Below are 17,470 nucleotides of genomic sequence, written 5' to 3'. Positions count from 1 at the left end.
AATTCTTGCAAGTAATATATCATTTGTAACTGAAAAGGACCAAAATGTTTGGGCAAGATTACTATACAGCAATGGCTTTGAGTTTACAGATGGAGGCTTATAACAAAACCCAAGATAATGGGGGTTTTGACCAGAATTGGCTCCTGTCCAAGCTTATTCAAATGCTGCTTTTGAAAGAATGGGTGTTAGTGTTCCCCCTAGCCCTATCCCTGTCTGTTTCAAAAGTTGTATGCTTAGAAGGTTGGCTATCATCATAATCAGCACTTGCTTTGCTGAAGCTATTCTGAACTACTCAAATAAAAGCAAGCGGACAATACTGCAGGCAGAATATAAATGTAAATAAGTAAACCTTGTAAGTGAACCTAAAACCTTACTTTTCTAAGAAGAAAAGGGAGCTTACAGGCCAAAGAAAGGTCCATATCAAAGCATAACACATAAAGCAGAAGAAATACAAGAATATAGGAGAGACTGACAGGGTTATATATATATTGCAGAAATACTAACACAACATATAGTGTATTCCTTATTGTAGCATGCTTAAAATATGGGAAATTTATATTTGTTCTTAGTACAGTTTGTATAGTTTTAGAATGACATAATCAGAGCCCGAAATAATAGAATTTGACATGACCTGAAGTAAACGTTATGCAAAAACGTTATGTCTGCTGCCCTGCTGACCAAGATATCAAATAGATTGGTTTTGATTGGATTTCTTTTGTAATAATCATTCAATCCTGATCACCTTGATAGGCATTGTGATTTGTATTTTTTGTTTTCTGTATAGCTGGACATGCTTTCAATATATAAAGACACAGGTTAGGTAGAAACAAAGGAGGAAGCAAACATAATACGTATTGTTGTCATACATGTACAACCTGGCATTCAGAAATGATGTGGTATGCTACACGTCTTACAAAGAAAGTGAAATGATACATAACCAAATGATTTGTTTTTTTTGGAAGTTTACTATAGTTTATGGTGATTTAACATTCAATGTGATGTTTTTTTTAAGAAATGAAAAAGTCTAAGCAGACTGGTTATTCTTCATTAAAGCTCTGCATATGAAAGGAAGCAATACAGAATTATGTGATGTTTGGAGTTAAAAACATTTGTTGTAATGAGGAAAAGTGAAAAATGATCAGATTTGGCACTAAACTCATAAGCATAATGAACTGTCCTAAACTGAGTTATATAAACTACATAAACTATATATATATATATATATATATATATATATATATATAACTGAGTCGTTTAATAAGTCCTTCCACAATGAAAATAATAAATGTGCAGCTTAAAATTAAAACTGACAATTGTGAATACATACCTACCAACGCAGTAATAGAATCAATGGTTACATTTCCCTGGAGGCCTCTATTTACTCTGTTCAATGCCATTTCCCTAATGGAATGGCAGTTATGCCTGTGAAAGTCGTGTAAGTACTAGTTTTCTCATTTTAACTAAAGCTGCTTGAGCAAAGCAGTTTGCTGTCTAAATATATGAGAACTAGCCATTTTCAATTACAAGTGGATGATTCATACTAAAGGCTGTTTAAATTAAGATTCAATTTCAGCTCCAGCATGGCATCATTTTACATATATAAGTATAGTACAGCACATTAGTGAGCTGTTCTTTGTGTTGTTGTTTGTTGTTATTGTTTTTTTAATATAAACTGTAATAAATGCTCTGTAGTTTTAATAATGGTAAACATGTTTTCGCTTTTTGAAGTCCCACAGGTTTACTTCAGGTAAATTACTACAAATATGTATGCCCTTCAGCATGAAGTGAACTCATGGGAAAACATCTCTCCTCAGACTTGAATCTCTGCTGAAAACTACAGTATTTAAATTGACATAAACAAAGGCTTCTGGATGTGGATGAAATTTAAATCTATGGAAAACATTTAGCATGGCTGGACATTAGTTTTGTCAGTTACTTATTCAGTACAATACAGTACCAGATACAGTTTCTGCTGTTCCTCCCAAAAATCCTCCATATCAATTACAATCTGTAAAAACAACTTTAATTTAGTTTCTTTCAAACTACAGTACTGTGCAAAAGTTTTAGGCAGGTGTGAAAAAATGCTGTAAAGTAAGAATGCTTTCAAAAATAGACATGTTAATAGATTATATTTATCAATTAACTAAATGCAAAGTGAGTGAACAGAAGAAAAATCTTCATCAAATCAATATTTGGTGTGACCACCCTTTGCCTTCAAAACAGCATCAATTTTTCTAGGTACACTTGCACAGTTTTTGAAGGAACGTAGCAGGTAGGTTGGCCCAAACATCTTTGAGAACTAACCACAGTTCTTCTGTGGATTTAGGCAGCCTCAGTTGCTTCTCTCTCTTCATGTAATCCCAGACAGACTCAATGTTGAGATCAGGGATATGTGGGGGCCATACCATCACTTCCAGGACTCCTTGTTCTTCTTTACACTGAAGATAGTTCTTAATGACTGTCACTGTATGTTTGGGGTTGTTGTCATGCTGCAGAATACATTTGGGACCAATCAGATGCCTCCCTGGTGGTATTGCATGATGGATAAGTATCTGCCTGTACTTCTCAGCATTGAGGAGACCATTCATTCTGACCAAATCCCCAACTCCATTTGGAGAAATTTAGCCCCAAACTTGCAAGGAACCTCCACCATGCTTCACTGTTGCCTGCAGACACTAATTCGTGTACTGCTCTCCAGCCCTTCGGCGAACAAACTGCCTTCTGCTACAGCCAAATATTTCACATTTTGACTCATCATTCCAGAGCAGCTGCTGTCATTTTTCTGCACCCCAGTTCCTGTGTTTTCAAAGTTGATTTGCTTGGCCTTGTTGCCACGTCGGAGGTTTGGCTTCCATGAAGGCCACTTCTGACCAGACTTCTCCGGACAGTAGATGGGTGTACCAGGGTCCCACTGTTTTCTGCCAATTCTGAGCTGATGGCACTGCTGGACATCTTCCGATTGCAAAGGGAAGTAAGCATGATGTGTCTTTCATCTGCTGCAGTAAGTTTCCTTGGCCGACCACTGTGTTTACAGTCCTCAACACTGCCCGTTTCTTTGTGCTTCTTCAGAAGAGCTTGGACAGCACATCTGGAAACCCCTGTCTGCCTTGAAATGTCTGCCTGGGAGAGACCTTGCTGATGCAGTATAACTACCTTGTGTCCTTTTGCTGTGCTCAGTCTTGCCAATAGTGTATGACTTTTGACAGTAAACTGTCTTCAGCAACCTCAGGCTGTTCCTCACCCAGTTTTATTCCTCCTACACAACTGTTTCTGTTTCAGTTAATAATTGTGTTTCAACCTACATATTGAATTGATGATCATTAGCACCTGTTTGGTATAATTGTTTAATCAAACACTGACTATATGCCTACAAAATCCCTGACTTTGTGCAAGTGTACCTAGAAGAATTGATGCTGTTCTAAAGGCAAAGGGTGGTCACACCAAATATGGATTTGATTTAGATTTTTGTTCTATTCACTCACATTGCATGTAGTTATTTGATGAATATAATCTATTAACATGTCTATTTTTTAAAGCATTCTTACTTTACAGCATTTTTTCACACCTGCCTAAATCTTTTGCACAGTACTGTACGTTCAATATGTCTGCACAATTATAGTACACACTTGTCATATATAAAAACAGTTAAGATATGTATGTACGCACGTATAATTTATTTATCTGGTATATCCGACTCATGCAGTATTTCCCAAAATGGGTCAGTCAGCTATCGTGTGAAATTTTATGCTGCTTCACGTCCTTTTGAACACATCCTGAAAATCATAACACAGAGCCAAGTGTAGTCTGCCACTAGGTCGTGTCAAGCATGCCTGGATGCACATCATATTTATGTATTAAAAACACAGCAAGAAGTAACAAAAATCAAATCTATACACTATAAATACGGCTCGGATATATTATAATTATTATCCGTAGTACGAGTATCATTATTATTACAGTTACAATAGAAGAATTGGAATATCCTGTCAAACGGCCGACTGTAGGATGTGAGCACGAATCAGCTGGTGTGGTATAATAAATTGTGAGAGCTCCACACCTGTACTAACAGTGCTGTGTCTCCACTTGTCCATCTTCATCTCTTCCATCAGCCAGCTGTCACCCCTTCCAGTAATGACAGGTGGGGTGGTTAGGTCAGAAGCCACCAGACTGGGCAATCTCAGGATCCCAGAGGTCATTACAGGTCTACTAAACACTGGCAAGGAAGTTATTCATATTATTCTAACCCATGGTTTTGTTGTTGTGCAAAAACTATTTCTCACATCGATATCTTTGTTAGAACAATATACTATTTTTGTATTATCCTACAGCCCTACAATACTAACATCAATATATTATATATTTATTAAGGTTGACTGTTACCCTGTTTTTTTTAAATTTCAATCTACAGTTTTTTTATTGATTGCTTTACTTTTATTTTGCTGTTTTTAAGAGAACAAACAAAAACATATATGTGTCCTTTTCCCTGGATGTACAAGTACCGTATATACATCAGTGGAGCTGAATGCCGTAGTTAAAGAGCGCACCGCAAAGTGCAAGTCAGTTTACATTGCAGACAGTATTCATGGCAAAGGATGATAAAGGATGGCCATTTAAATGACAAAGGGAAATTCATATCAGAGTCTTTATTACGGATTTTTCTTGTGTGTGTTGGTTTCCTGCAAACCAGTCAGAGGCTCTTTGTGTCTCTTTCTTAAAGGCTGGATATCACTCAGCCTGGCTTTTGTGTGTCTTTGAAAGGTAGATGTGTGCAAGAATGACTCACTCAATTTGTTCCTTGTGGTGTGGTAAGTATTCTGCAATCACACTGCTTCTGTGTGAGCTTTTAATTGAGTCCAGCCGAGTGAGCTGTAATTGATACAGAATCACTGTTCGACAAGAGCTGTAGTAACAAGGTGGTGCTTGCCTTCTTTCGCTTTAATCTACTCCCCTCTTTCTCGTGGGTTTCTATTTCCGAGTTTGTTCTGTAGATCTGCATGCTATCTTTCTTATGGAAATCAATCTTTTTCCAGGGAGAGAAAGGAGCTTGTCCTCCTCCTTTTCAAACACGGCAGCAGTTTCCTTAAAGGCCCCTGCATTCAGATCCCTGTGCCCTTTATCCACTGATATTTTGTTCAAAAGCAAAGTTAAATTGTTTTGTGGATTAACACTCGGAACACAGAGTTTTCCTTCAGCAGGCCAAAAACATGGCGAGCGATCAATTTCAACACCGAAGATGAAGTTTCCTTTTAAAGCACTCAAGCAAAACCTTTAAGTGAGGGAGCGATGAACAATGAAATGTTTCAGGTCTCTTTTGATGTCTCCCCAGTTCAAAGTCAGTCCGATGTGTGACTGTAGCTACAAGCCTGCAGTGCACCTAGCCGTAACCTTATTGGTATATCTCACTCCTTTGAGGAGGGAGTAAAACAGACCATTTTCTTTCCACCCACTTAATCACATTCTGAAGGAATTCCACAGAGAAAACATCTGCACCAGTGTTTTGTCATACCTGAGTTCTTCATCATATCATTTATTTTATTTGAGTGTATATATTCCCCTTTAATTACTAGAAGGACAAATCAGGCAGCATACTCCTTGAGAGGGAAATAGACATATTTCTTCTTCATTGTGGAGGTGTTTATTTTAAGTTAATTGTTTGTTATATATGATTATGTCTTACATCTAAAAGGTGTGCATTCTTACATTTTACAACATTACTACTAGTAATGGTTACACAGAGGGCAACATAAAAATACATGCATATAAATAATAATAATAATAATAATAATAATAATAATAATAATAATAATAACAGTAAATAATTGTGCTGCAACACTGGAAGCATTAAGTCTTTATTGAGGTTCCAATCACGCGTCTGTCGATATGCACAATATTCCTCAATGTATAGTTGTACATTTGTTTGCTTGATTGATAGAACATGCAAACTGCTCATTTTCATTTTTATTTGCGCCCTAATTCGGTGGATCATGCCAGCAGTGCCTTTGAAAGTAATGATTTCATTTGAAATGCCAAGTTAATTACAGTTTACTGAACATAAAGACGCACATAATCTAATTTAATGTATTATTGAAAACTTTCTCTTTTTTTTTCTTGCGAGAGAAAGTGATTTATTATACATAAAGGCCAAACTGATTTATTTATAATGAAACTAAAACATTTTGATTTTGCAAGTAGCTTGCAGTATAGCATTTTTTTACAACATGTATATTGTACAGTGTGAGTATTTATGTAGTTGTTGTTAGAAAAGCATATGGCATCAGCCCTACCAATGGCAGGGTATGATGTCATATAGCAAGTGCTTTGATTGACAGGTCAAGTGTTATACATGACATGGTGGGATAAAATCTACATTATATCAGGGGATAGCCATTTGTATGCTTGAATTAAAGCAAGGTAAAAACTATGTCACATATTTGTCTTACTTTATTCCTTTGGCAAATGCAGGGATTTGTGGCATTGCTAGATTACTTTGCATACATTTTTTTGAGACTGTCTTGATATTTTGTGTGAAAAATAATGATTATATGCTGCAATGATGAATTATTTACAAAGGTTGTTTATTCTTTCTATGGCAACTGAGCCATAGAGGCACACAGGGTGAGAGGGGTTAGTGAGTGTAGCTTGGTTCAGGCATTAAAGGTCTTATGGCTACCTTCAAACATACACATTTTGAAGTCCAGTTTAATATGATTTTTAAGTATGCAAATTATTCTCTCCAAACGTCTCTTGGAACGCCTTATGAAGTCCCGGTACAGAAAACATGAGTTATGCTGCATCACTTCCTGTTCACTACACCTCTGGTCCATTTGCTGTCAGAGGCTGGAAGTAACCTGTAATAACCCAAGTTCTACATTTCTTGTTTTCCTTTTGTTAGTGTGATTATGTTAAGAACAAGAGATCCACTTGAATAATTTGAATATCATAACCCAAGTTCTCTGTACTTGTTCCAACAGACATGCGGAGAGAGACCTATTTGAATATTTGTAAATCATTCAAACTTGCACTTGAAAATGCTGACAAAGTGCACGAGCAAAATGGAATATATAAACAATCAAGGCAACTGAGATGTAAGTAATTATATTTATTTGATTCTTTACTGATTAATGTTGATTTTTTTATTCTTTGGGGTGTGGGGGGGAGCGTCTTTTAAGGCATTATCAATGTTTTATGCATACAATGTGAAGAACATACCAGTTAGTGTATATGATTGATGGAATGAATGCATTTGGGAATAGGTAGGGGATGATTCTGAATAATGTCTGTTCTGATGGCAAATTTATTACACTACAGTAGATGTGTAAAGATCATTATCTCTTCTGTCAGATGTGAACTCAACTCAGCTATCACTTGAAAGTCTGTTCATATTTTTCAATGGTTTCTTTATAGTATTGGGCATTTGCTCATTAACAGGCTATGATCAATTTACATTGTCAAACTGTTTTGGTCATTTAAGAGTCCCATTTTTACTGAGACTACAGAATGAGTAAATGTAGTAGTGCATAATAGCTATGCACTACACAATCTGAAAAAATAATTGGCAGACCCTTTGCCTTCTCATGTAATGTGTAAATGTTTGGGAAGCTCTGAGTTATGTACCGTGACTTTGTTAGTTTAAAATACGTGTGGTTTTCAGAGCTTTTTGATGAAGTACAAAATTTGATCCCCATTTTCCGAAAGTAATTGTAAATGTTTAATGTAGTGAGAAACAGTGTAAAGAAAAAAGCAAAAATCAAATTAATTTATGTGTTGCATAAACAATGTTTTGGATAATTTGCTGCAGTTTGTGTGGATTTATTAAGGGTTGAACATTTTTCTCAGCATAGCAAAAACCATTGAAAGTTACCTCCTTAATCTTTTCTGTAGAGTTACAGTGTTACTACGTGTATATTCTGTACTGTAACTCGCCCTGGATAGATGAATAGTAAGATAGGTAGATAGATAGATGCATCATAATTAAATAAAGTGAATAGAGTGAGTTAGATTAATAATTTCTCAGAGTTATTGCATCATCTGATGATTCAACAGGCTTGTACAAAAATCTAACTTTTTTTCTTAAAAATACATATTTGAGTTACAGGTGTGGGGTTTAAGTTTTAATTGCTTATGAATAAATCAGGACTCTGAATGAAATGTTTGATTGAAGCATGTGGATTCAGTAAAGATTCACTGAGCTGCCTGAGCAGTTAGTGTAGGGGGGCTATATGTAAAGAGGTGAGTTTCAGTAAAGATACACTGTACGTGTACCAATATTTAATATAAATGTGTATTTACAGTTATTCATTATTTAAACATTTTTAGAATGTTTTGTAGGATGATTTGGATTGTTGCTGAATAAAAGTCAAACAGGCATTCATTAAATGTTTAATGCTGAAGAAGCATGAATACTAATTTCTTGAACAGAATTTAATTTCTCATCTCAAATACAAAAGTACAACATGCATGATAGCATAATATTTTTTTATTTTAAGATTTAATTCAATTTCTATGTAGGTCTATTTGCAAAAGACAAAACACTAATATGGAACAGAGCCACCTAGGACTTGGCTGTTTGAATCTACCAGCAATAGTCTCTGGCATTTCCTTCCATATTAGGACCAGACCTTTTTCAAACCACCCCTTTACATATAATGACATTTCAAATTTGGAAAGTAGGACATTGGTGAATCAGTCCCAAATTTTATTAATTGGCCTGTAGCTGTTTTTATCTGATGATCTTAGTGTTGGTCTGTAGTAGATTTTAACTAGTCATCTGGGTAATTGCATTTATAATTGGCTTACTTTTACACTATTATTTTCAACACATTAATTATTTATAATTAACTGATTTGCATAATTTGTTATGTTATTCCTTACAGCTTAATTAATGTATTTTCCAAGTTTAGGATACTTTGGACTTAGAGGTCTGTTTTATTGTTATGGGTACCATAAAATGTTTATGGCTCCTATGACAATACAAACCTCTGTATTGTATGAAGGAATAATCTTGGTTATTTTTGCAATTCATCTACAGTTCAAACTAACAGCCTTTTACAAGCAGCTTTCAATTATGAAAGGGTGAAACTGTTCCAAACTTCGTACCAATTAGTTGCTGTTTGAACCATTTTATTTATTTATTTTACCATTTATAATTAATGCACATGGCACTATTCCATTGTAGTGCAAAAAGATTAGGCAAATTATTCCAGCAAATCCATTATCACATTTGAATCTCTACGTTCCCAAATTGCTAAAACACTATCTTGCTTGTATTTACATTGCTTAATAAATCTTTTTAACTCTATTAACATTGCATTGATCATAAGATTTAGATGGTGGTGGTGGGGGGTTGGGAGTTTTAGGAACTCCCTCTCTGGTAATAAAATGCATTTTTGGCTATAGAAAATTGCCATTGAGCAAATGTTTCATATGTTTTCAAAAAATAAATAAAAACTATGTTATATGAAATAGCAAACATCCGTAGTCTTCCTATCTTAAGGTGCTGGTGCTGTTTCATTTGTTTGAAAAATTATTATTTGTTATTGTTTGCCTTCCCTATTTATTTCAGTTGTGATGTAAATCTCATCATAATTGTGTTTATCTTCTGGGCAAAGTTAGAGAATAAAAAAGGGTTTGAGCTGGATGCCTTGTGGGTACATTAAGATCTGTTTGCTGATGATTCCCATTCTAATACAACAGTAAACACATAGTTTTTTGTTTGTTTGTTTGTTTGTTTGTTTGTTGTGTTATTCCCTGAGATTAAGGAAGGAAACTGTTTGCTAGATTAGAGTTATGCGCGGCTCTGAGCCTTGCCAGGCGGGGGGATATGAAGGCCTGAAACCCTCATGCATCCTAATGCACTTGGTGAATCTCTCTTCAGGTAGCAGTGATGTTTCCTGGGATAAAGAGAAACTCCAGTCTCCTAATGCACAAGGATCACAGGCCTCAGTTACTCACCCCAGCCTACCTGGACAGCATAACCTTTCAGTTAGTCACCCCCTTAATCCTCTCCAGCAGAACCACCTTCTACCCAATGGTAAGAGGAATAAGACACTCAACAACCAAGAAATCAAAGGTCCACACTATCTAAACAGTCCTTGGGGCCTCTGTATGCCTTTGGCCTATAACAGACAAGAAACAGCCCTTCCTTTGAAACAAGCTTGCAAAAATATAGCAACCATTCAGACCAGTAACCCTCTGCTGGTCTGTGTGGAATTCAGATCTATGTTTTATTCCTTTTTGCTTTAAATGTATTTCTTACCACAGCAATAAATTAAAAAAAACAGAAACTACACATATTTGATTTGCATAGAATCTTATTAAAATCATGAGAGAAATATGTGTAGTTTATGGTCCACAAAAAATATGAGTAATAATAAATGGGAAATGGAAAAACTGTACTGCATTTTAACAAATAGCTTGTATGGTAGATCTGTATTGTATGCATAGTTTCTGAAGTTATTCACCACAGGGCTACCTTTGAGAATGATTTGTGTGTGTGTGTGTGTGTGTGTGTGTGTGTGTTGGAAGGGGGATTGGAACAGCATTTCTGGGGGAAATTACGGTTTTGTTAAATATATAATCTGTGAATAATGTATTTAATTAAATATGCATAGTTTTTTCCATATTGTTTAATTAACTTTTATTTCAGATTATAAATTATTATTATTAGTAGTAGTGTTAGTAGTAGAAATAGTAGTAGTAGTAGTAGTAGTAGTAGTAGTAGTGATATGAGTAACAGTAGAAAATTGTGCTTGATGGATAAGTAAATCACTGCATCTTGCCACATTCCCACTACCACTTACCACCATTTTATGTCCTGTGCATGTCCTGTGTCCTTTTTCTCATTATATGTCTGTATTTTTAATTATTATTAATATGCAACATTATGTTCAAGGTCTTCAGCATTATTATAGTTTATTTTCGGGTTTTTTTTCTCATCATTAGTATTTTTTGTATGTATGCATGTGTTTATTTGTGTATATATTTGAATGCTTTCACATTTATAGGTATAACAATACTATGGGACTACATTTCACGTATTGTCCAATCCTATTGATACTTTAGAAAACAGCAAATATTACATCTAAATAATCAAGGAGTTTTAAGTTATATTGTAACTGGAGTGTTACACTGGTTTTATGGAATTGGTGTAGTGTGTCTATATGAACACAACCTGCTTGTATGAGGGTTACAGCTGAGATGGACTTTTTACTTTCCAAACCAGAATGTATCCATGACAGTAAAATACAAATAAAAAATACATAATCAAGACAAGTGATGATGCACAGTATGTTTTGTTTTCAGTTGTGCTGACTAGCAGTAAATTATGTATTTCTCTGTTAACCATTCACATCCTATTTTTAGGTTTGGAACTCCCCTTCATGATGATGCCCCACCCCCTGATCCCTGTCAGTCTACCTCCTGCATCAGTTACCATGGCAATGAGTCAAATGAACCACCTCAGCACCATTGCAAACATGGCTGCCGCCGCCCAGGTCCAGAGTCCTCCCTCCAGAGTGGAGACGTCTGTTATAAAGGTAGAAACAAAGGCTGGAGTCAGTGAAAATGGGCTCAATTTACAAATCATCAAACTTCAGATGCAGAGCACTGTTAAATCTTAAAGATAATGTGTTTACAGTTTAGATTCTGATTATAACCCAAGCAACAATAATTGAATCAGTATTTAAAATATAGCACATACAGTATCCTCAGTGCTATGTATTTGTTCTGTCTTCCATAATAATAGTTTACGTTAATTGATTAAAAATGTAAAACCTGTATTTTGTTTTCATATTACCACATACTGCATTGCCTCTTAAATCCACTGACAGAAATGAGGTAAATTAGTGTGTTTTTTCCAGACATTTGTGTTGCGCCTGCACATTTTATTACAATATCATCAATGAAGAAATATTATAGGTTCCCTTGCATGCCTTGAATGTCTAGTGGTGTTGATCAACTCAAATATCATATACTTTTAAGGTGACATTTGTGTTACTAAACTTTAAAATTATATCCCACACTATCCACGAGTTATGAATGTATTTATGTAGAGGGCCAGAAGTAAGGAATATGTATCATGATTCCAAACCGCATTCAAGACAAAGAAAGGAGGGCTGATATTAGGTTTTTAGTCCTTCCTTGCGGATAAGTGAACACAGTTTTGAGGCCCAAGTTCAGACAGCAGCTCCACGTAGCTGCAGTTCTGAATGGCAATGAATGAGACAGCTGTGACCTGTAGAGGGCTTAGTCTTAAAGTGGCTTTCATCACCTGTCCACACATCAATATACTCAGCTTGTTACTGCTTTTTTTTGTGCTTCTTTTTTCTTTTTGTATCGGCAAGAAAGGTTTTCTTAACTGTACATTCAATCAGAGGTCGGTACATGTTGACTGCATTTCAGGTTTTTATTATTGAAGAAAAACCTTGTGAAACAATTTAAAAAGTGAAAAAGATGATGATATATTTCTTGTTATTAAATTATGGTGGTATAATTACACTTTCACCCTCTCTCTACTGATTTGAAGGGCATAGTTCCTGTGGGTAAAGAGAACGATGTTTTTATATATATAGTAACATCTGAACACTTGTTGTGCTCAGTGCAATATACATATGTTTTCAAATGCTTTGACACATCAGCTCAATTAAAACTAATTTGGATTTCAGAACTGGCAGACTACACTTTATGGTAGGTTTATGGTGCCAGCTTCTAAATGTGTGACTACGTCATACAAATGCCATTAGTCTGCTTTTGTGTAGACGCCAAACTTTGGTGTGCCCTGCTCCACAGATTAATATAAAACCTTCTTATTTTTCTAATTAAAAGTGCAGCATACCAAAATAAATGTAACCATTTTTGTGTAGAACAGGAAATCCATAAAATGCTGACTTGACTGAAGTTTCTAACTCTTATAAACCATGAGGGGTGTTACTGGTTTTGCCCATATTGTAGAAATCATGACACAGTTTCCTTTTATACATTTGTTAGGAACGTGTACCAGACAGCCCATCTCCTGCTCCATCCCTTGAAGATGGGAGAAGACCGGGGAGCCACCCTTCCTCTCACCGGAGCAGCAGTGTGTCGAGCTCTCCCGCACGGACTGAAAGCTCTTCAGACAGAATCCGTAAGTCTTCCAGCTTTACATAGAGAACAGGGCCACAAATGAGCAATGGGTTGGCATAATAAAAGACCTGTGTTTATCAAAATCTTATTTTTAATTCACAGAAGTATACATTAGATAAATTAGATAACATCATTAAGTTACTATATCAGAAAATAATGTTTGAAATATTTAGAATTATTAAATACAATATTTTTAAAATTAGAAAATTCACAACTTGATTGTGTTGTTTCCTTTTTAGTTGGTGGTAAATGTCTTATGAATATTGTCCATTGTGCTTTGTCTTAATTGGAGTAATTCACTGGACACTAGCACTAAAGATTGTGTATTGGTCATTTCATAATAAAATTTGCTTATAAATAGATGAGTAGGCAATACTGCTTGGCAACATGTTACACGGTTGTGTTGTGCTAAAGCACGTTGTAATATATGAGGAATATATGTATGACTTACCAACAGCAGTATATTTTATTTAACACAGATTCTGAAACAACAGATCTGTTTAGCCTCAGTTGCAGGTAGCTAAATCTGTGGCCACATTTATTTCAATGAATTTATTTCCACAGCATTGTGATTTACGTAATTGTCCCATAACTCTTTTGAATTTCACACATTTTCTAATAAATGCAAATTTCTTGCTGGGCAAGCAGAGTTCCCGTAAATTTGCAAAAATCGCAGGATCTTTTAATGTTTGGTCCTTCGTTTTTTAACCTTTAGGTAGTTACATCCTGCATTCACAAAGGTGTTTTATTTTTAATGAGGACTATTCAGAAATTCTGCATATTATATTATGGCTATACAATGCAATAAAATTTTAAATTTTATACTGTGGCGCCATGCAGACACAGCAGTGTATTTTTGCATATGGCAACACAGTCTTCTACAGAAATAAAACCCTGGATTCATTCCAAAAGGTATTTACGTTATTACGGCCAATCTTACAAAAAGAGCAACTGTCTGATGAACATGTTTAAGATAAAAAAAAACTTTTGTAGTCTAGGAAGTGTGATTTTATTACTTTGTTTTTATTGTTAGCTTGTGCAATGTTTGTTTTTTGTTTAATTATTTTTTATTATCTTATTATTTCTGTAATCTTTATTTCCGTATCTCTTTTAGAAAGTCACATGCTTTGTGTTTTACAGGTGATTTAAAGCTTAGATTATTGACAGTATTCTGTAGGCTATGTTTCTATGTTTATTAAAAAATAAATAGTCCCAATAAAACGATAGGTTACGTATGCAACCCCGGTTATCTGAAAAAGGAAGCACTGCCCAAGGGGGAGTGTTTTTTGCGTAGTTTCCGTAGTAACCTGATCGAAAACGTCACTCTATCAAAGCTGCCATTGGCCCCTGCACTCGTCACTCAGAACAGATCCCTTCCCACTTCCTGTTCTATAAAACCTGATGTCAGCGCAGGTTCATCCTCTTTGCCGGGAGCCAGGACTCCCGCACGACCTTGCAACCCTTGGGCAGTGCTTCCTTTTTCAGATAACCAGAGTAGCATGCGCAACCTATCATTATCTTTCAAGTCGGAAACACTGCCCAAGGGGGAGGGGTTACTGTATAACAAAACCGTCACAAGGGAGGAGGAAACGAGCTGATAAGGGAGCCTGCCCCGAGGTGACCGCTAGGGGGCCTCGGCAACACATCTCCAGACAGGAGCCATAGAGGCCCCTTGGGTCCAACCTGGGTTGTCCAAGAGTGAAGACTGCAGTCATTCTCTACCAGGAACTGTCTGCAATCAGCATATACAAAGCGGGGCTACAGAGGTCAACTCTTATGCCCTCTGCTTATAAGAGCAAGGCCGGCTGCTCTGGTAGCGCATCTAGGAGCAAGGCTGTCACAATATACGGTGCAATTAAGCAACTTGTGGCAGTGAACCCCTGATCCTGCAAGAGCGGGGACAAAGACCCACTGAATACACACAACTGGCTAGTCAACTGAGTAGCCACAGCTGGACATAACAGTATACACAGCGTGGCAGCAGGAACATCCATGCTGCCTCCACGCAGCACAGAAGAAATCACATTCACTGAACGGTACAGAGCGGTCAGTTCCACTGTGCTGTCATAACAACTATACACATTGCGGGGTGCAGGAAGCAGATCATGCACCACCACATAACATGGGAGCAGTTGTCACCTATTAGCGCAGCTAATGCAGGACAACAGCAGGCTCTACCATAACAATCAAACCATAAACATTGCGGTGTGCAGGAAAACCGTTCATGTACTCTTCTCATAACATAAGAGCATTGACCGCTTGCTCCACTAGCCCAGCTAGGAGCGAGGCCACACCAGCTGTACAATGTTGCCAAGGCTCTCTATTAAGGAGTGCAATCAAGTCTGCAAACCAGAATCTGCGAGGCCACCGTGGGGCTATCAGCAGAACTGTCACTCATTCTCTCCTGTCCTTCTCCAGGATCACCGGGAGAAGGGGGAATGGTGGGAACGCGTAAAGGTGACAGCGCGGCCACACTTGGGCTAGCACATCGATCCCTAGGGTTCCTGAGTGGTCTTGGACGGAGAACCATAGTGGGCAGTGGGTGGACTCTGCCAAGGCAAAGAGACCTGCTTCCGCTCTGCCAAACTGGCTCCACAGTTGTTGTATCACAAGCGTGTGGAGGCGCCATTTCGAAACCGGGGGACCTCCCCAAGAGAGGAGGTCTGCCACCGTGTTGGAAAGGCCGGGGAGGTGAACTGCTCTGATGGAGTTGTGCCCACAGAAGCAGACGGGGTGCTAGACAGTATAGTCTGCACAGCCGGAGACCTCCTTGCCTGTTGATAAGCAACCGCCGCTGTGTTGTCCATCCGAACTAGCACGTCTGTCCCGTAGGGCTGTCAGAAAATGACACAGTCTGAGGAGCACTGCTTATAACTCTAGGACATTGATATGGAGGGGCCATGCAGGCTCCGTCCACCTGCCTCGAACACCATGTCCGTCGCATACTGCTCCCCAACCTTGTTTGTAGGCTTCTGTCATCATCACCTCCCAGTGGCACACCGAGGGTCAAATTGTAAGGGTTCCGCTATCAACGGAGCACCTTCCAGCACACCGCAATTTCCATAATTTTCAGTCTCCTCATTGTGTTTACACTAGATAAAGTACACCTGAATATTTATCTAATTGTGACAATAGTTTAAAATATGAATAACTTACATTTAGGACTGGGCAGATTCCATAATTTGATATGGCTAGCAAGAAAACAAACAAACAAAAAACAACTAATTGATAAATGCAATCCATACATGCAAACAATATTTGTTTAACCTATTATACAATGCTTAATTCTTTTGGAGTTCTACTTATTTTTCTTGGCTGTTTTGATACATGCAAATGTATTGATTTATCATAGTAATTAATGTAGATTCACAAAATTCTATATTAAAACCTAAGAATGTTGGTACGAAACCGTGTGTTTTGTTCCCATTAAAAAAACAGCTGTGCACCAGAATGGACTCTCAATGAACCAAGCTCTTCTGGGATTGTCTCCAAACGTATTGCCTGGGCCCAAGGAAGGAGATCTTGCCACTCATGACATGGGGCATGAAGCCAAAAGAATACACATTGAAAAAGGTAAGGTCTTTCAGGAACTGTTACGGATAAATCACTGTTTCTGAACCACTGTTGGGATTCCACTCATATGGCCAACTTTGGGGTGTGTTTGGTGACCCCCCCTCCCCCAAAATTACCAGTTAAAGTAAAAAAGACATCCATAAAATGTTTGAGATGTATTGCAAATCATTACTAGAAAGCTAGATGCTCATGTAAAATTACTAAAAGGCTGGAATGCCATATCTGGAAAATGTCTCAGGGTACAGTAGTCACAGTGGTAGATGTAATAAAATGTACTGAAGCATGGTGCGTCATGTAAAAATCAATCACACAAATGCTATTAGTAAGGGGACCAGATGTCCTGGCTTAACTGGACAGGATTGTCCAGACATTTTTCTCAAAATCTTAAAAATGACTTAGGCACTGCCTGCTATAGCACGTCATAATGTACTGCTTTACGGTGTGTAATTTGTAGAAATAAAGTTGTATCATCAACCTCTCCCCCACCAATTCTCCCGGTTTTCATTTTAGAAAATCTGGTCGCATTTTGACAAGAAATCTAGCTGATGACACTGCTATATGTTTTACATGTAACTCCAAACCAAAACCACACCTTTCCTGTGGTAACCATAATAGATGCCCAGTGCTAGGCTAGGATAAATGCCTGTCTGTGTAGCTTGCAGGTCTTGTATGGTGAAAACCCCAAAAGAGCCAGAGTTAAGGTTAAAGAGAAGGCAGGTGTCCCCGGCAATGTAAGCCCAGTGAAGCTTGATATTCAAAGAACCAATTTACTCCATTC

The 17,470-nt window shown here is 37.2% G+C and overlaps 1 protein-coding gene across 4 annotated transcripts in view; it reads left to right on the top strand.

Moving 5' to 3' along the window:
* LOC136751178 (dachshund homolog 1) overlaps positions 1-17,470 on the top strand; it is a 184,180-nt gene that overhangs the window by 116,251 nt on the left and 50,459 nt on the right. Inside the window, exons 4-8 of one of the 4 annotated variants that reach the window (XM_066706555.1) lie at positions 6,972-7,085; positions 9,875-10,030; positions 11,362-11,534; positions 12,985-13,120; positions 16,558-16,692. In XM_066706555.1, the coding sequence (XP_066562652.1) occupies positions 6,972-7,085; positions 9,875-10,030; positions 11,362-11,534; positions 12,985-13,120; positions 16,558-16,692 (714 nt within the window). The remainder of the gene's footprint in view (positions 1-6,971; positions 7,086-9,874; positions 10,031-11,361; positions 11,535-12,984; positions 13,121-16,557; positions 16,693-17,470) is intronic. The other 3 variants (XM_066706556.1, XM_066706557.1, XM_066706558.1) reach the window with 3 other exon arrangements.

Source organism: Amia ocellicauda, chromosome 6 (genome assembly GCF_036373705.1).
Source record: "Amia ocellicauda isolate fAmiCal2 chromosome 6, fAmiCal2.hap1, whole genome shotgun sequence".
Taxonomy (NCBI): domain Eukaryota; kingdom Metazoa; phylum Chordata; class Actinopteri; order Amiiformes; family Amiidae; genus Amia; species Amia ocellicauda.
This window is presented reverse-complemented; position numbering and strand designations above follow the sequence as displayed.